This window comes from Vidua macroura, chromosome 3, assembly GCF_024509145.1.
Source record: "Vidua macroura isolate BioBank_ID:100142 chromosome 3, ASM2450914v1, whole genome shotgun sequence".
NCBI lineage: Eukaryota > Metazoa > Chordata > Aves > Passeriformes > Viduidae > Vidua > Vidua macroura.
Genome location: NC_071573.1, coordinates 85761100 through 85781740, shown reverse-complemented (window position 1 = coordinate 85781740; position 20641 = coordinate 85761100). Strand labels below are relative to the sequence as shown.

Here is a 20641-nt window from a genome sequence, read left to right as displayed (position 1 = left end):
ACAGATATTTAGACCAACAGTTCGTGAGTTAAAATCATTTTATAATTACACCATTAAGCTGGATAAATATAAAAAGTATATACATAAATAATGATTTTTAAAATACTCCATTGCAGCCATGTTTATCTATGTGGAAACAGCATTAAAGCAAAGGTAAGTGTCAGTTTATTAAGCTGAGAGTTCAGAAATGCATGCAGACAAGTTAGAACAAAGCACACCCACTTGATTTGCTTACTAGAGTCTCTGAAAGCTTCCTTTTGTTTCCACAGAAGTCTGTGAGGTCTCAGGCAGAAGCAGATGATTTTAGCTGTCCGAACTGGAACACGCGCTGGTGCGTCCATTGTCCCGCCCTTGCCATGGGACTGTTCCCCGGTCATACCTCAATGCTGACTGTGTCCAGGTGGTGCTTTGGCTCGTTGGCTAGATTCACTTTCTCTGTTCGGGTGTGCCATACAAGAACCTAGGAAATACCATGTGTGTCAGTAAAGTCATCTGCAGAGATGACACAACAGCTTTTCACAAAGTCTAGCAATCGGTACCTTTGTGCAGTTGTTTGCTTTTGGCTCCAGTTCCTCCACTGTTGTTATCTGTTTCAGAAAATCAGATTCTTGCATTCCTGGTTGAGAACCACGACGCTTGAATACGGCTTTGGGATGCGACAGGATCACTTGAAGACTCACAGCAAATCCTTTGAGAGAGGGAGACAGGGAAAAAGGTTGAGAAAAACCTTTAAGCCTTACATTTTTGTGCAGTTATACTTATGTCTAGAAATCTCCCATGCTCCCATGCTCTTTTTAAAAATGTGTAAATCTGATTGTGTGTGTAGGTTTGTACATCCTACATTGTATTGTTTTGTTTTGGTGTGCCCTTAAGATATGATCAGATTTTTTTTAATTGCACCATATTTTCAACCTGTTAAATCTTAATTTCCCATCATGTAGGTAATATATGTTCTTTTGCCTGAAAGTCAGGTATTGCTAAAATCTTGGGTTATTTTTCCTTTCTACTTTTAATTAAGAAATAAAACTCAATTATAAGTAAAATAAAATATATGAAATTCATACTGTACAAACCATTCTACACTTCAAGGTGAGAGTCAGGAAAAAAGGTTAAAATATGTTACAACTGTGATATTTAGATAGCTTTAGCCTGTAGACTTTTAACAGCCTTGTTGAGGAAAGACAAGTCATACTAATGCTCTGCCTTGGGAATGACTTTCAGCAGCAGTGGTCTGCCAGGCAGTCTCAGCTGGTCTGAGCCTGGCCACAGCATGGCTTAAAGGATTTATTCAGTGTACAGACCTCTCTGCAATGCTTTCTCTACTAACATGCAACAGGTTCCTTGAAGGAAGACTGCAAACTGAGAAATCACTGGTTTGAACAAACTCACCCTCTCTGAAGAAGCTACCATGAATCTCTGATTTGCCATTATTTATAGAACTCTCCTGTTTTCCTTCAGCAATGCTCAGTCATATGTGTGCTTCTTTAACTATGACTCAAAAACTCGACTGATAGACTTGTAAAGAAAAATTACATTTGTAACTCCTTTTGTCTGATTGCCAAGTCTACCAAAGAAATCCTTTCTTCATCAGGTCAGAGTGGTTCCAGCTGTCCCTTTATGACACATGTAGTAACAGTTTTGACATCAGTTCTGGAAAACTCCAAGAACATTTAATTCTAAAGCCAGTATTAAAAAATTATCAGTTTAAAATTTAGCATAACTTTCTGTAACTTAATGTAATTGTGAGCCCTTTTTAGTAGAAATGTCTTGCTGCTGTATTTTCCTTGAAAGTATCTGAGACTTTTACGGGAGCCTTTTGAAGAGGAAAATATAAAGAAGTAATTACTACATCACATGTAAAGAAAGGCACACTGAAACCACTTTATCATGGTCTTGCTTGTAGGAAGCAAAGGAAGACACCAGGAAGTTTGTTTGTTTTCAATAAGGATTTGGACCCTGATGAAGTCTATGGGTTGGATGTGAACAGGTCCCAGTTCACTGATGGACACAGAAAACATTTATACATTAAATCTTTGATGTAGCTTTATACACCCTGTCCTGCCTGAGGTAGAGAATAGGTGTCTGCATGGACAGGGCTTACCCACTGCAGTGCAGACTTTCTTCTCATTCCTTGTAGCCTGGCCATGATGGAGCACAAGGTGGGCTCTATCTCAGTGCTCTTGGTAACCAAATGTAATCATTTGGGAAGAGCTGAGGGTGAGAGTTTAAACTCCCTCAGCTACAGACAGTATGTACAGTCAGCTTGCTGCACCTTCAAAGGGGCCTGGGGAATTAGTACTGATGAACAAAACAGTCTGCTTCAGTTTAGTGCTTTTGGTTAGGTTTTGTTGGCCTTTTTTCCTCACATAAAACAAACTATAAATTTTGAATGCAACTGGGCTTTAATAATTTTGGGCACAAAAAAAAAAGTTCTTTTGCATGGGAAGGCATTTTTGGAACCCTGATCAGCTGTGTGAGCTGCTCTTTCTTTTTAAATATATTTAAGATTCAAGCTGCCCATGCATAAAGAAAATGAAGTAAACATCAAAATTAGTGTCCCAGATTTTAGTGCACAGAAATAATCTCCCTCTAAGCAGAAGAAATGCAGATTTTCTGCTGTTTATCTTTGCGGTGTCAGTGTGGCTCCCTGACCCATAGCCTATACTTAGCCATACAATAATTTCTCTTGTTGCAAGGCTTGCTCCTCTGTTGAGAAAATTGCACTGAGTTCTGAGGGTGGATTTCTCCTACACACAGATGTTCAAGTGGGCCATGGCCCTTGCATGTGACATGTGCCCTTGGTACCATGCTACTGCAAATTGTCATTTGAGGGTGCTGTGAAAACTATTGGTGCCATCAAGTAAAAGTTAAATTATAAACTGAGTGTTGAAGGTGGCAAGAACGTGGGCTACTGTGCACTGACTGGCCTAAGGTTTGTTTCCTTGGTCATGGTCCATGCAGTCTTTTTTTTGTTAAAAGAATCCAATAAAGCAGCAACTTAAAGAGACAAAATAATTCAAGGAGACTTATCTCTTGGCTCTCTAGTTCTTCAGCCCTGCTTTATAATGGCTTTATTTTCACATGTATGACATTTTGTAAGATGGATTTGAGAGAAAACCACTTTCTAGTGACAACTTTAAGTTGACTTTATCAGATGTATCATATTGATGCCAGAAATAGAAGAGACAGCTCAAGTTTTGACCAGACTGGCACTAATTATTTCTCTCAGTAGATAATGATCCTGTGCTAATAGATGAAAAGACACTGTTGTTTTGAATTCTATCACTAAACAGGGATTTATCTGGGATTACTGTCTCCAGTGTAGCATAATTGAACAGTGCTTACATGCATACAGTTATTTTACTTAAGTCATTTTTCCTACAAGGTCATACTGGGCTTAACTTCACATGAAATGCCGCAAGACAATTTCATAGCTGGAGTGTGAAGAGGTGTTTCAGGGGTTTTTTGGTGTTTAATGCAAGGTTATAAATTAAATCTAATTGGCTGAAGAGCCACCTAGATTGGAATTAATTTGTTGGAGGACAAGATACCTGGGAGACATGGCAGGTAATACATCTGTTCTTCTTTGAATGTAAGCTGTTTCTGTTTATTCACACCTTGACTTGTGTTAGACCAATGGCTTCTGTTAAAAGGCAGAACTATTTTTCTTCATCCAGTTAAACTTGGGCCAGGGTTTAAAGATTTTATTGCCATGGTTAATGCCATTGCTTCCTGGATGTTCTAGACAGGATAGTAGCTGAAGGCAAGCTAGAAACTTGAGTGTTTATCATTTTTGGAGTGTATAAATGCTAATGCTCTGTGCTGACGTTGGAACAGATGTTCTGGTTTCCTCATAGATCAAGATCCCACCTTTGGCTTGGACTTTATGGCTTTCAAGTTCTGTTCTCCCTCTGGTGTACTTTTTGGGTTGCAATAAGGCAGAGATGTCTAACCAGGAGGTTTTGTAGTTAGGAACAAATGGATCTGCTGGCATTAATTCACCATGAAAAAGGCACTTGATTATAAACTCAGTGTTTAAAACAGTATTTATCCTTGGATGGGAGGGGAGGTTGGTGTTTTGGTTTTGCTTTGGTTTTGGCTGCCATACCACTTAAATTTTTTTTGTTTGTGACTTCCAGCAAGTGACTCTTTCAGATTCAGTTAAAATATGCCATGTTTTGCAGTGCTGTGAATAGTCTGGCATTTTGCTCAGGGAACCCTAAGAAATATGAGATGTACTGAAGATCTCATGACTATAACAAAATTTTAAGAAAATACAATAATAAAGGTGGTTGCTCAGGCCCTAGCAGAGATGCCTAGGACACAGTGGCTGAGCTCTGGACCCAGAGTCCAAAATCTGTTGGCCCAGTGATTTACAGTCACATATTAATCTCTGTGACTGAAGTAGCTCCTGAAATGCTAATGCAAAGCAAGCATCTGCCTTCTTGAACAACCTTCACATTAGGAGAATCACAATCTAACTTATTTCCTTGAGTGATCCAAAATCTGGCACTAGGAACAGGCCAGAAGTAAAACAACATTTAATACAGAAGACTTGGAATCAGATCCATACTAAATAAGTTTTTTCCACAGTTTTTGCTTTCTACCTTCTCTCTCACTTTTCTTCCCTGAGGGTAAGCAAGTCTGTGTCAAACTCTAGAACCCACCTTGATTGAAAACTGAAGCAGAACTTTGGAAATACCAGAACTAATTCATATGGTGTGTTGGTTGCCAGGAAAGAAGCAGCACAGGAAATTACTATTTTGCTTTCTGAATCCAGTTTAGCATTGGAGATTAGTAGTATCAGCCACAAATTTCTCAAAATAAATAACCAATGTTTAATGAACTGACCTAATGTGATTGCCATGAGCAAGTGTGTTTCAAAGAATCTGGGGAGGTTGGCCAATTAGGGTCATTGAGCTGAGCCCAATGAAATCAGCAGGACCTGAATTTGGCCTTGTATTTTGCTGTCTAGAATAAGAATTTTATGTGCTTAAAAGTCAAGGATGTGCTTCTCTGAGCAGCCACAAGTTAAATTGGTGATCCCAAACCTTTTAAGCCATCACTCTGTTCCTACTCAGTGTCATGATCAAATTCTTGTGATAATCACTGTGAAAGATCTTTCACTAAACCAAAGGGAGCCTCCTTACCAGTGCACTGGGACATGAGCACAGAACATTAACTGTAGACAGCTGACATATCTCCATATCAGCATTACTGTATGCACCTATCCTGTTTGCATGGCAATATTTTTAAAAGAGATCCTTGATGTTCCTTATGTGCAGCATTCAGTATAACCTAAGTTGCTTGTGTATGGAAAAATGCCAACAGTGGACTACAGCATGGACTTAGGTTTGGTAGCAAGTCCCTGGAGGTGTGTTGGGAAGTCAGGAGGGAAGGGTGAGGGTAGGAAACTGCAGGTTGACACACATCCTGTACCCTGCACCTGCTCAGACACCTGTGGAGTTCTGGATTTGCAGTTCTGTTCATGCCTGACACACTATTCCTGAGGGGAATGAAGATGCAAATTTCACATCATTTTTTTAGCAGTCTACACTGCATCCATTTCTTTCCTTGCTGAAATGAAAAATTAAATTCAATTTCTTCAGTATTTTTTGAAGACTAAGTACAAGTTCTCTTGCAAAATAGTAACTGTTTGTTTGTGGTTGTGCAGTAACTTCCTGTAAGTTTGGGGGGGGGTTTGTCCATATGACCCTCCCTGACATGACTTTGGTCAAAGCACAAGCAGGGAATGCTCCTAATGGACCTGCTGTTCCCTGATGCCAGTGATTTAGCCAGCATCTGCAAGGTAAACAACTTCAGAACTTTCCATGTAAACCTTCATGTCTAACTTAGAGTCCCTTGGCCCATGTTGTGTAATGGCTTTCTGCCTGTTGCTGATGAATTATGGACCACACTCTCACCTTTATAATGCCATCAGTAATACCTTCTAGAGTCCAGTATCAATATGTATCTGTAAATCCACAGGGTCTGTTCAACTGCACAGCTGCAGTCCCTGACACACTGCATGGTTTTGGGCATTGAATACCTGCTTCACCCCTGAGGAATGCCTTTATGTGAACACCCAAATACTTATTTTTATGCCAGGTTGTAGTATTGATGTGAAATGCCTCTACAGTGCAGAAAAATTCACCTGATAACCTTTTTGTCTTTGAGGTGATAACAACCATTAGTCCTCCTTTATTTACTCTTTAACTACTTGGACTGTAAATACTGTACATACTTTTATCAATAATTTCCCTCTCTCAAAACATAGGGTTATCAGGATTAAAAAAGGTGGCTATTTCTACCCTATTCTTGCCCTTGTATTCCTACTTTTCTCTCCTGAGTACAGAAGATGTCTAAGGGCAAATACCGTATCATTTGCTGGGAAACCAGCTTCTGCTCTATCAGAAATTGGACCTGTGCACAGTGGTGATTCATGTGGCAGTTGTGAATGTATACAAAAGATTGTCTAAGCATGGACTGTCAGCAAGACAGAGCTGTGTGGTGTGCAAACTTCACTGCAGAAGATTGATTATATTCATTTTGAAGCTTTTCTGCCTTCATCTACCAGGCAACAGCTGTCAGTGATTTTTCCTCTAAGCCCAGTGTTTCAAACTATATCCATCTACAGTTATCACTGTCATTCCAAATAACCAATGCAACATGAATAATTTCATGATAAAGTAGCATTTTACAACATGAGGTCTAAGAAGGTCTGCATTTATGTTGCCTGGTTTAGACTGATGACAAAATGACAGGCAGGGACTCCTTGCAAGAATTGCTAGGATGAATTAATTTACAATTAACTTGTTTCAGATAGACAATTCACACAACATAAAAGCCAAGTTGCCACATAAAAATAAAAACAAAGTAAGTTCAGATACCACCAAGCAGCAAATTAATTAGACAAGATGTACAAGCTTAGACTTCCAGGATAGTTAGGGCCAAAGGGCTGCACACTCTGCCAGCACTTCGGATGTTTAAGAAGCTGCTTAAATTGAGAAATGGAAACATCAAGTGAGCCTCACCTGCCATGTCAATAGCAAAGGGCCTGTCAGCTCTCCAGCCCGTGTACCAGCCGACGACTTTGCCGTTCTCCACGACCGGGCGCTCGTAGCGCCGGCCTCCCACCAGCCCCACGGGCCACACGGACACCTTGCGCGTCGTCCGCATCTGCAAGAGGCAGGCACAGCGTCACTGCCGGCGCTCCCAGCGGGCTCTCCTGAGTGCTGCTGCAAACCCACACCAATCATCAAGGCTAGGAATTCAAAAGCAATTCTAGCTTACAGACTGCGGCCCAAGAGCTGTGTGTGCCCACTCATTTTCTGTGAAATCTCCGGCTCTGTAGTCCATAGGCATCTCAGTTCTACTTTAAACACCCTATTCATGTTATCTTTTATACCAAGAGTTTTTAAAGCTGTGAAAAAACAGGGAGTTTTGTTCTTGTTTGTTTGGGTTTTCAAAGGCATAGTAGATCTTTTTTATCTGCAAGACTGCAGTATTCTGGCAGTGGGCTTATAGCTGTAGAAGCTGAGATAATATAGAAACCCAGTGAGAGAAAAATACAATAATAATGATTAATACACACTTCACTAGGACAAGTACAATTAGTTTGGGACTTGTTAAAAATGCATTGAATAGAGGAAATTATGACACACAACTCCTTCCAACCTGCAGCAGACCTGAGATGCAGCTCAGATCTATTAAGGATTCATGAAAAAAGATTGCTAAGCCTAAGTCTTTTTAACTTCTGTATTTTCCCTTTAAAACCTCTGCTAAATTTCTGAGAAGGACAAAAAGCAGGCCAGGCAGGATGCTTATTATCACCAGCAGCAGTTTTTCCCAGTGATGTAAATTAACTAAATGCAAAACTGGAAGTGTGATCCCTATCTAGCATAGAAGAAGCCATAGGTATGAAAAAAATGACTGTAGCAAGAAGTATCCATGACTGGGAGCCACTTCAAGAAGGGCACTGAAGTGCAGAGGCATGTCCAGAGAAGGGCAGCAAAACTGGGGAAGGGTCTAGAAAGTGAGTCCTCTAAGGAGCAGCTGAGGGAGCCAGGGGTGCTCAGCCTGGAGGAAAGCAGGCTCAGGGGGACCTTATCACATTACAACTGTCTGAAAGTGGGGTGGAGCCAGGTGGGTGTCAGCCTCTTCTCCCAGGTACCATTAGGAAACTGCCTCATGCTGTGCCAGAGAAGGTTCACATTGCCATCAGGGAAAAATACTTCACTGAAAGTGTTGTCAGGCACTGGAATGGGCTGCCCAGAGAAGTGATGAAGTGACCATCCCTGGAAGTGTTCAATAAAGTGGATATGGCACTTAGTGCTATGGTTGAATTGATGAGACTGGACTCGATCTTGGAGGTATTTTCTAACCGTAAAGATTATGAGTCTGATTCAGTGACTTCAGATAACTGGTTCAGTGGTCCATTTTCCCCAGTAAACAGGAGATAATATGACACAAACCTTGACACACTGCTCCCCATGGGAAAATCAGACTGTCTGGCGTGAGAACTGGAGCAAGCGAGTGCACTGACACAGCAACTTGCACAACTTAACCACACTGGTTCAAAAGCCACTGTTTTAACTACTGTGCTTTAAATATGGTTCTATTTAAACAAGTATTAAACTATTTCAGTGTAATGTGGGCTTAATTTGATCTATTCTAAAAACAGTCTCATCTTTTGTTGTAATTGAAACTTATTCCTTGGGGAAAGGTTATCCCTTTTTCCTTCCAAGCACTCTTCTCAGCAAAAACAAACACAGTTTTACATATTTGTAACCGCAGTCCCCTATTGATGGATGCTGAAATAAAAGACAACCTTGGTTAAATATTAAACACTTCCCTCTCTCTCTGCCAAGGTGAAAGATTTATCATGCATATTATCAAGACTTGCAGGAGTCACACCAGGAAAAAACAAAGACATCACGTCAGCGTGATTCACATTTCTAAGCTAGAAACATTAGCAGATTCTTAGAACTTTCACATAAAGTATAAAATACATATTTAAAAATCCACAAAAATGTAGGCACACACAGAAGAAAGACATGCACCTTCTCTCCCTCTGATTATTTGTGTATCTTCAGATTTGTTTATCAAAAATTCCTCTCTTCCACCCTAGTAACTGTTGCAGCAAGCTAGAACATTTCACTCAGTAGCAGCAGCCCATAGTGCATAAGAGCAGAGTATGTATTCAGCTGGCAATATAGGGAATTCTTGTGATAAGGATTCTCTCCAAGCCATTGCCTGGTTAATTGCCAGTGAGAGGCTGCCATGAATCTTTCTAAGGTTATTGATAAATGTATTTACCTGCAACTGTTCTCCCTGCTTAACTTTCCGATCTCTCCCACTCCTCCGTGTAGTAAATGCAAAGTTAGCAATTGGCTATTTGGGTATGGACATCGGCCAAACCTTCTCATGAAGATCTTTTAGCTCTGGTTTTAATGACACATCTTTTTTGCTTATTTTGCTAACAGCATGTTTACATTAACATCCAAACGTGGACACAGAGAATCATCCTCCTGGGCATATCTACACAGCACCATCAAGCTACATTCACCTAACTATGCTACACCAGTAAATACCACAAGATAAACACACATGGTGCCATTAATACTTCCTGGAGGGTGTGGATACCTGAACAAATTATTAGTGTTCAGAATTGCAGTACTTTGGCCATCCTGTGCCAACTGTCTGTACCTAAACTCAAAATGCCACAAGACAAGGGCAGGCATACTCTGACTGCAAGAGAGTGGCCAGAGCACAGTGCACCCATGCACTGCCTTGTGTGCACAGTAAAAGTTTGGGAGCTCTCCTACAAAACGAGCCAGGTTACACAGGACTTCTGAACTGGGTCAATAGTGGCCTCAGCATCTATGCTGGCAGAACAAGATAGATTTACATTAATACTTTACAATACACAGTGTTTTGGAAAGCCTTGTCAATGAAAAGTATTTCACTGACCTCGTAAAACCAGCATGTAAATGACCCAAGAAGTTTTAAACTCATAATTGTGGGTCAATCTCAGTGTCTATGAGTTATGTCCGTAAAGCCACCACATGTCAGATGCAAGTAACCCCTTACAGAGCTCCTGCTTCTGTCCTTGGGTGACTTTATTCTTACAGGTTACATTTTTGAAGAATGAAATAAGCAGGTGTCAAGAATACAGCAATTCCTTTAAGTAAAAGCTGAACTAGCACATCTAGACCAGTATTTATGCTAATTCTGAAATACCTCACAGCCTTGGGATATGCTAGGCAGATGAAAGTAGGAATATTTCTTTTAATCTTCTGAGAGTAGCATTACTGCAGTTAACATACTGATATGTGAAGGCTGTATTTTTGTATGATGGGGAAAAAGCTATTATTTGGATTAAAAGGCCAGCTTGCACCTGGAATTTTATGCTGCTAATCATTGGGACACAAAAAAGTGATTCAAAAATGTGTTAAATCTGAATAGCTTTAGAGCCGTGGGTTAAACAACTGCCAAAAACAGCTTCCTAAATGACTTTTCTATTTGTCATTGTAATGACAACGGTAGCACAAGCTGTGTTAACACTCAGCATTTAAAGTCCTGGTAGCTTACATGAATGGTATTCATCTTACTTACACTTCACTCTCTGCAAGTCAAGCATCTGCCCTGTCCTAGTTAAGATGTCTGCAGTTAACAAGCAGAGATAGGACCCCACCAGCAGGATTCATCCTGCCTGGCTTGACAGCTCTCTTTAGGTAGAAATGCTTTTGTCCTCTGTTTACCATTTGAAAGGGGGTCTTGGGCATAGGAGGAGAGTGATGTACTGGGTGGGGAAGATGGCAGAGCAAACCTGAATGAAATAGGAGGGGGAGGAGAACTGGGAAGGAGTGGGCAAGGAAATGACAGGAGAGATGAGTAACAACTGACTGAAGAAATGCCAGTGAGGTGATGGGTATACAGCAATAAGTACAGTAACAACAGAGTAATCACTGAAGAATAGCAAATGAAATGGAGGAAATGGAGCTGAGCAATAAAAGACAGTGAGAAAAGCATTGCTAAATTTAGCATCTCATTAGTCAATCAAGAAAAGCTGCTTAATGGGATGCACTGGACTGATGGATAGGGAAGATACCAAGCCAGTAACAAAATATAAAAGCCCAGAGGGAATGAAGGCAAATGACAGAGAAAAGGAAGCATGGCTGTACTTCCTACAGTGAAAAGGCTTCCAGACTGGAACAACCATCCTGCTGTTTTTGCAGCATGATGTCAATGTGTACAGATTCAAAGCCCTCTGCAAGGGCAAACCTGCTGCCACACCTCGTAAGCTTTTTGTCCCTGTCATTTCAACCCCTGTGTGATTTCTGATCTGTCCTGCTCAGGCTACAGATTCACATCCATGTTCACCATCCTACCCCACACCCCTGCCCATCCCACTGACACTCCAGCAGATTTATATGCAAAATTCTGATTTATTACTACCAAAGACAGGATCTAGATCTCCTTCACTACGACAGTTCCTTAGGACAAAATTTTATGGGTTAAAGCATAAGCACAGTCAGGTTCCCTGTCAGTTCTCACACAGTTCTCTGCATTACTCACAGGCCATTTAAAGCCAAATTCTGCTTCAACAAAACTTACAAGAGAGCACTGTGGCTCAGCCAGAGAGCTCAGCCTGATGCTGTGGCTGTTTACTGAGGCTTTGGGCTGAGCTCCTGCCCCCCGCTTACCATCATTTCAAAGGAGGTACTAAGGCATAGAAAACCTGTGTCAGTGGCTTTTGTGGTCCAGGGACTGGGATGCTAAGGGGTTAGGAACTTCAAAAGGCAAGTTTGTTGTTGGCAAATTTGACTGTGAAGTGTATTGTCCATGGGAACATTTGTAGAAGGGATCTACAAATCCAAAAATTGTCATTCCTTGATGTAGCTTCTTCTGCAGGTCTCACAGGTGCTCTGCTTCACCATTCTCCCTGCTAGAAAACTTTCTTTCCAAGCATCTGCTCTAAACCTCCTCTGCTGATTTGTACACAATCTACATTGCAGAGGGAGGATAGATTAATTCTCCCTTTTCTTCAGCAACATTTTATATATAAGGTACATGACTAATGTTTCTAAATTATACCAGCATCCTTGGGCACAAATGTCAATATTGCTTCCCTGCAGAAGAAAACTACCAAATTTAACTGAAGCAGTTAGCAGCCAATTTCTGTGGACTGGGACAACTTCCAAAACATTTGCTACTCATTTTACTTCTGGGCCCTTCTATTTACGGGTTGCCTCATTCTACTCCCTATCATTCTACTGGGTTGTGTTCACTGTACCTCTGAAGAGCAGCTGACCCGGTGTAATTAATTTCACAGTAACAGTATCAGTTTCACAGGTAAAACTGCTGCTGCCAGTGCAGAAACAGAGAGTCCTTGGTACTTTGTAACCAAGCAAAAACCTGTTTCAAATAGCCTTTTTTTCCCCCCCTTTTTTGGTCACTGTTTCCTCTCATTTTTAAGCTATTTAATTCTCTGCCAGTCTTTTCTAATCCAGCCTCTTTAGCATAGGTATTACATGTCTACGTGGAAGAAAAATGTCAGTGTGCATTTAAAATCTGTCATGTACTTCTAAATCATTTATATACTAGAAAGGTATTTAATGCACTGCTAACTCATATTTGGATCACTTTTTCTTCTGAAGAAAATAACTAATGACTGCCAGCTAATATTTAATTCTGTCTAGACTACTGAATGTTATTTTTAAGATTATTATAATAATCTGATTTTTCCAACCAGCTCCAAGAGATACAACAACAGATTTTCATGTTTTCAAAGATAAAGAGATTCACTTATACTACTTTTAAATATTTTGCATAAATATATGCAGTAAAAAATACACAGAAGTTAGTGTAATACAGTGTATAAAAATTAGGACAGTTATGTAAGTGTTATTGAAGGAACACTAACACTTCCCTAGTCAAAGCTGGAATAAATAGTAAATATTCACCTTTTCTACAATGCATTTTTTTGAGTTCCCCTCAAAATATTTTACAAAGATGATCACGGGAAAACTGAAGCCTGTGTGACATGCAATGCCTGCAAGTATTTCTCTTCTATTTTTAATAAACAAGGAATTCTTTTTTTAGGCTACTAAAATGGCTGTTAAAAGCCATTAGAATATCTTCCACCTTCATATATACCTTTTGAGAGGGAAGGGCAGGGACACAAGAAAATTCTTTCGGTCTGATTCTATAGCTCTTTGAATCTTGAGCTATCTGTAAAGACTACCTGAGCTTAGGGAGAGCAGGATGAGATCTGTCCTCTCATACCTCCTTTCCAGCTTCAACTCTACCATCATATTAGGGCACTCTTGTGCAGGAAACAGCTACAGCAAATTGAATTCTGGTCCACAATTCAGTGGGCAATAGGACTAACTGCTAAGCTGCTCAAGTTTGGGTTGGGTTTCTTTACCCCTTAGAAATAACAATTAGGGCTGTGATCTACTCTGAATTCCATGCTGCAAGGCTGTATCCACATCACACCTTAGAGTGTGGATATCTCTAAGGAGACCCAGTCTGCAAATCCTCTCCTTGCACTCAGACAAGGCAGTGGAATGTGCCACACTTGCATGCTCTGGGCACCCAGCAAACATTGCTATGAAATTCTGGACATTGATGACCAGAAGCCTGAGGGTGGCAGGGAGAGGGAACATGGTTTTAGATATGAGCATCTTCATTTCAAATATATCTCAGCTTAGGTGTCTGAACAAAACACAAGCAAAAGTGGCAGAAATAACCTAGACAGGAATGTCTAAAACTCAGTGTGTTTTTGAAAGCAGCAAGCTCACTTTCAGACAGATACTGAAGACCTTTTCTCCTCATGCTGCTCACCCCTCACCTTCGAAGTTTTCAGGGCAGTCTGCACAATCAACAGCAGAGTGGATTTCCAACACTAATTCCTCCAATTTGCACACATATCCAAACATGGACCATGCAAGTGATGGCCTTTAGCCAGCTACTCAACATATGGAAAGAGCAGAGAAAATTCCTGAGACAGAGAAACACAGGAATTCTGTGAAGAGTTAAGGGAAGTGGAACTTAGCTGTCTATCTTCAGTTTCCAGTGCTTAGGTTAATCCTGTTTTTAAAATCTCTCTGTGAAGGTGGAATGCCAGTATTATCTAAGGTTTTTTCCCTCTGGAAGTTTAAAATGTGAAATCAGCAGTTGCTAGGCATCAGTCACAATATTGCAGTAACTTGCATTCAGGAATAAGATGAAGCACAAATGCACCAGAAACTATAAGAATCACTCCAAAATGAACAGTGTGTGGTAAAAAATAGAAGCTATGGTGAGTCATGTGGAAACATTTGTAAAACATTTTAAATACAATAGGTGGAATTCCAGGCCTCTCAGTGGCTTTTTTATGAATGCAGGCTGACTTTTAACATAACAGGTATTTTTTGAAAGCAGACTTGTTTTTGATGGAGAGATGCACACGGACACCTCCAGATGAACAGATCATACTGGAACAGAAAATACATAAATTATTTCTGAGGTCTCGACCCCAAAATAATAAATGACAAAACACAATATGCCAGACCACAGGCATTAAAGTAAAAGCATGATTTTTCACCTGACCACCACTACACTCTCAAGCAGAAAGAGTTGGGAATAACTTAAAAGCCACACCTCTACTCCTGGAAATATTTCTTCGTCATTGCTGAGGCCTCATTTAGTACTCTAAAGAATTTCACAATCACTGGACAGGTTGGTTCCTTCTTTGCAGCCTTTCCATGGAAGATGAACCTTTCCTAACAAAATGCTAAACAGAGCCAATGCTGTAGTAGCAGAAAGACAAACCAGGCTTTCCACCTTATTCTACAGGGGACAATTAAAACTGTTTAGAGCCTGCCCAGTTTGACTTTGAGGACATTGTTTCACCAGTCAAAAACTGACCTATCCACCCACATGCCATTGTAGGTCTTAGGAAAAAAGATAAACAGCAGTCAAGGGTTCCAGATTTACTACAGAAGGTGACATTTTCCAGGCTACTGTAAGCTGGGTTTTTTTTTCCTGATTTCCATGAAACACACTCAGCCTAGGTCTACTGGGCCCAGCACGCTCCACATCAGATATAAAGTACTCATTCCTATAAGCACCAGGCAGAAGTACTTTGGACAGAGATTAGAATTTCTTCATCAAAAGCTCTCAGAAGTATCCCATGGCATTCCATGTCAAAGCATGCTCCTTTTTGATCATGGCCTCGTGGTTTATACACTACAGCTCACAGGAAAGCCTTTGCTGATCTTTCTTTGTTAAAAGGCTCCATCTCCTGTAAGGACACCAGGGAAACCCACAGCAAAAGACCTTCCTTAAACCCAATCCTTCACGACGTGCAGTTCCCTTGCTCGCCTTCTGCTCCGCAGTCCTGCTTGTTTGACCTCTGAGCAAAACATTTCCCTAACGCAAATGTTCCTCTCATGCTGGCTTTACAGTCCTAACCAACCTTGGTTCCCATCTCCCCGAGGCCCCACTGCTGCCCCTGGAACCAGCTTTGACTCAGCAGCAAGCATCACAGAGAGGCCAGACCTGCTATCTCATAAAGCAGCAAATGTTCAATGTAGGCACCTGCCTGCACGCGGTGCTGCTGGCACCGTGGGGGCTGCACATCCCTGTGCCCGTGGCAGCCACCTGCTGAAAGTCACACAGCCAGCACACGATGCTGCTTGGATGAGAGTTCAGAGCTCCTGTCTCATCCTACATTTAAACTTCTCCCTCCTAGTGAGGAGACTACAGTTAATCAGACCTCCTTAGGGAAAGCAGCTGCCGGTCTGGAGAATTGTTCCTGGCAGGGCAACAAACTGAAAAAATTCCCTCTCAGGTATAGTTACCACCATTTTCATAAGAGGAATTACTACCAGATTTCATCTGCAAACAATGCATTCTGAAGCTGTTGTTTTCATGCTTGGAGAAGACAAGTATAATTTATGTTCATAAATCAATCAATACCTGAAGGGGAGATCAGGATTTACCACAAAGTTGTCAAGCCAGAATCCATGAATACATGGATTTTCTTTTATTGAGTCAACAAGCAACCAGCCCTCTAGCAGTGCCTCGACTGCAAAATCAGGCTCCTGGCTCCCTCTGAATGTAACCTCCCACACGTAAAGGCGCATCCCGTCGGCAAAGCCTGCCAATGGACTTCTGTTAACTTTGCCAGGTCTGCAAGGCATTCCCCGTGTTGCTACCAGTGCATCCCAGAGACCCTGCCAGCAGCTCCTTAGTGACCCCAAAAAACACCCGCAGGAACTCGCAGCGGCAACTGAAGCAAAAGCTCCTCCTCTGCTCCTGTAACTGAGCTTTCCCAGCTCCCCATTTCTCAGGGAAAACTCATTCATGCATGTGTGTCTGTCTGTGAACACAAGGCTCAGAACAAACAGCTCTTTCCCAGCAGCTCAACACAGGGGAAAGGGAAGCCTTAGGGTTGCAGAGGTTCATGCTGGAGGTTACAGGTTCATGCTGGAGGTTACAATCCTTGTTAGCAAGAGGAAACACAGGTTGCCTGTTGTGCTAGCAATTCTCAAGGTTAACCCTTCAGACAGTTTTATCCCTTCATTTTCCTGCATTTCCTAGCTAAATAGAGAGGTAATTTGTACCTCTATTTTGTACCTATGATTCACAGCAATTAGTAGAATAATGATAGAAATTTTAAAAGAATAAACATGGCCAGACTCCTTTTCAATAGCTGTGGAGCACTCAAGAGAAATGCCAGCCAATACTGTTCCTTCAGCTTGTCCCTAACATTGGTACTCAACAAAAAACAAACAAACAAACAAACAAATCCAAACAAACAGTAAGTATTTACCAAATATCTTCTGTCCCACATTACTCATTGTGCCAAAGTGTATTTTCTGTTTCTATTAACAGACTCCCTAAGATTCAGTCAAATTAACCTTATTTCTACAAATACATGTGAGCACTCTCATAACATCAAAGAAAAGTACGTGAAATTACTCTGCATTATAATGTACTGAGCACAGCTATGAGAATTTTTAAAAAATCAATTGCAACAAAGGTTTAGCCTCTAGGCAAAGGTCCTTAAATTAGCAGCTTCAATGCTGAATGCCAAGTGGGCAAAAGAAGTAGGGTATCCCTGTTGAATGGGGAGCCTGCACCTGCCCACACACTGGAAATGGAAAGGGCTGCATTATGAACCTAAACACAAACGAGCCTAAGCATTTCTAACCAGCTTTCCCTAAGGAATTGCATGTGCTTCACATTTCTGTGTATCACTTGAACTCAGTGACTGTAAAGCACGCGAGGAGGGGCACAGCTCGGCAGCCAGCGGCAGGGGAGGGGTGTTCACCTCGGACTACACCTCTGTCCCCGGCACAACGCACACACCGCAGCATGTCTGAAGTCCTCTGCTGCCAACTTGCTTTCCTGTTTACGTCCCTCATTTCTCTGCCAAGGTTACTCTCCTAGCTGTCACAGAAGATGTACATGATCTTTCTTCTACTGTTTTATGTCCACCTATTAAACACCCTCCTTCCTGCCAGGGGGAAGCCAGAAAGAAAGCTGGATATCCTCTGCCCCGAGCGCCTGCCAGTTCCCACCAAAATGAAAAAAAAGCCCTTCACCAAGGGGAGGCAATGAAGACAAAAACAGGTCCCTTCACAAAAGAGACTCCTGAAAGGGCGTTCAGTCGTTACACAAGCGATTTGCTGCTTTTAAGAGCGAAAGGCTTCAGAAAGGCAGCTCCAAGTGAAGAAGCCGGCTCTGGCTTAATTCATTAGCGCCAAGCAAAAAAAAAACTGTGAAGGATGGAGACTCCTGATGCGAGTTGCCCTACAGGGAGAGGGATGCAGCCTGAAAATAACAAACCAAGGAGCACTTTTCGACCCAGTTTTGACAAAAAACACAGGATCCCTTTTATAAACCTTAAACTTGCCTCGCTCGGCAGCGAAGTGAGAAAACAGCAGTAAAAAGTTGGGGGAGTATGAAGAGGATGGACAAGAAACTTAAAATCAAGAGAGCGGTGGTCACAGAGAGGCAGCCCCGGGAAGGCCGGGTGAGGGACGGGCGCTGCAAGGTCTCCAGGCGGCGAGCGGGCTTGACTCCCCCCGTGCCCGGAATTTTTGGATAAGGGACACCGAGTTCGCCGCAAATCGGGGATGGGGAACGGCCCCGCGCGGGAGCCTGAGGAGGGGGAACGGCAGGAGCCAGAGGGGAGGCGGGGAGCGGCCGGGAGCGGGGATGGGGACGCGGAGGGCGGCTGCGGGGAGCGGTGGAGCGTGGCGGCCGAGCGCGCCCCCCTGTCCCGCACGCACCTCCTGGAACAGCTCCAGGCTGTAGGTGTTGTCGTCGTCGGCGAAGAAGAGCACCCCGGGCTGCGGGGGCGGCAGGTGCTGGTGCCGCTGCCGCAGCCAGGCCAGGCCGGCGTTGCGCTGCTCGGTGGCGCGGGGCAGCCCCGGGCGCTTGTAGCGGCGCGGCGTGGGGACGTGCAGGTGCGTGCAGGGCAGCCCGGCGCCCGCCACGAAGCGGGTCACCAGCTCGCTGCGCGCCGCCGCGTCCTCCACCAGGATCCAGTGGAGCCGCGACACCTGCCGGAAGGTGTTGGCCAGGCGGGTGAGCTCGGCCTTCTGCACCGGGCGGCTGTAGGTGGGCGTGATGGCATAGATGGTGGGCAGCGCGGCCTCGGGCCGCCGCCGCGGGGCGGGCGGCCGCGCCCCGCCGCTACCGCCCTCGGCCCCGCCGCGGGGGGACAGCGCGGGCAGCGGAGCCCGGCTGCTGTCGATGTCCAGCACGATGATGACGATGAGCACCCAGGGCAGCAGCAGGAGGAAGCGGCTGAAGAGCAGGGACTTCATGCTGCCCCCGGCGCCCTCCCGCCGCGCCGCCGCTCAGCGCCGCCCCATAGACGGGCGCGGCGGGGCTGCCCCACCGCGCTGCTCCGCGGGGCGCCCGGGCGGCGGCGGCGGCGGCGGCCGGGGCGGGCGCTCCCTCCCTCCCGCGGGCGCGGGGGGCCGCCGGCGGGGCGGGTCGGGGAGCCCCGCGGTGCCTGCGGCAGCCCGGCGGGGCAGCTGCCGGCCCCGCTCCCGCCGCTCCTCTATTCTGCGAGCGGCCGCCCTTCCTCCTCCTCTTCCTCCTCTCTCTTCACCCTCGGCATCGCCGGACCGGGGCTCGGCGGGGGGCTCTGGGGAGACGCTCCTTCTCCTCTGCTTCCCCGGGCGGCTCTGGCGGTGCGCGGGGGCGTGGAGGGGAGGGCGGGCGGGGAGGCGGGAGGGAGGGTCTCCGCGGGCGGGGGCTCCCGCCCCGCCCCGCTCCGGCTGCCGGCTCGGGGAGCTCCGCGCTCGGCGTCCTCGGGGGCGGCGCCGGGCTCCGGCCGGCGGGGACGGGGACTCGCGTGGCTACGGGGTGCTGCTTCTCTCCGCGGCGGGCGACAGCATCGGCCGGCGGCCGGGACACCTTCCCCGGACAGCGCCGGCCGGCCGACGGGCAGGGCTGGGGTAGGCGGACGCGTCCGTGCTCGAGTACTTACTCCTCGGAGCGGCGGAGAGCCGCTCGCTTCATTTCTGCTTCGGTTTGGGTTTGGGGTTTTTTCCTACCTCGGCCGAAGTAAGAAGTTGTAAATAAGGCGGCGGTTTGCCGCAGCTCCCCTCGGTGCCCGTCTGTCGGTGTCGCCCCCCGCCCCGCACCGCCCGCGCTCCCTTGACCGCATCTCCCGTTGTTCGGGCGTGCAGCTTCCCCGGAGGTCACATGGAATTGAGAGCTCCTTCTTAAAAAGCATACGTATATCAGAATTTCGTAATAATCCGCCTGTCTTTATTTTGAGGAAAAGGCATTCATCAGGTGCTGCAACACACATGAAATGCACAATCTAAAACCTCTTACAAATCCTTTCCTCGCGGGGAAGTTTCCGATGCATTTTTCAACACTCCCTGCTGTCATAACTAAACAGTTCCTTACAGCTTGAATTATGCTTTTAAAACTTCATGCTGCATAAGAACACAGAAGCACAGCAGTAGAGTTTGCAAATTACTGAGTTCTACACGATTCTCTGATTAAAACGTAGAGATCGATTGATGTTCTCACTGGCTTCTGAGCTATTTGAGATAAGAAATAGAATGATTCATCACTGATACTTTGATTTTTGGTAGGAATGGCATGGCTTGCAGAAATGGGGGATGCCTGCACTCCAGCCTCCTGGGCTTACACCACTGCTTTCTTTCCTGTTTTATATTCAGCCTTCACATTTGCATGTGTATAGCAAATGTAGATAACGTGGACACTCTGTCTATCTATCATTCATATCTATCCCAAATCGATTTGTTATTCAAAAGGACACACACACAGAGGACATCGATCTGTTGTAATGTAAGCTGAAATTCATGAGAAAGTGAGGGCGACACCTGGCCGGGCACTGAACATCTGAACGAAGAAACATCTGTGTAGCAAAGAGATAATTAGAGTTAGCATGTTCTGTGGAGGAGTGGAGGGGTTGTTATGTGATTAATGAAATAATATGGAGGAATGGAGCAAGCATAAGTAGTTCAATATATTCAAATCAAGAATATCTCAGACACAAAATTACAGTTGCCTGTTTTGTGCTGATGCTGTTTATCTAGAGGACAATCACCTAAACTGTGTCTTTCCAGCGACTGAACACACCATTGTTTTC

At 44.2% G+C, this 20641-nt stretch overlaps 1 protein-coding gene across 1 annotated transcript; it reads right to left on the bottom strand.

Moving 5' to 3' along the window:
• Positions 1-117: 117 nt before the first annotated feature.
• B3GAT2 (beta-1,3-glucuronyltransferase 2) lies at positions 118-18927 on the bottom strand. Its single transcript, XM_053973269.1, has 4 exons — positions 18291-18927; positions 7035-7179; positions 540-688; positions 118-460 (listed from the first exon to the last, which is right to left on the bottom strand). Exons 1-4 carry the CDS (start codon positions 18828-18830, stop codon positions 374-376), a joined length of 921 nt encoding a protein of 306 aa, XP_053829244.1. The 5' UTR covers positions 18831-18927; the 3' UTR covers positions 118-373.
• Between the last annotated feature and the right edge of the window lie 1714 nt (positions 18928-20641).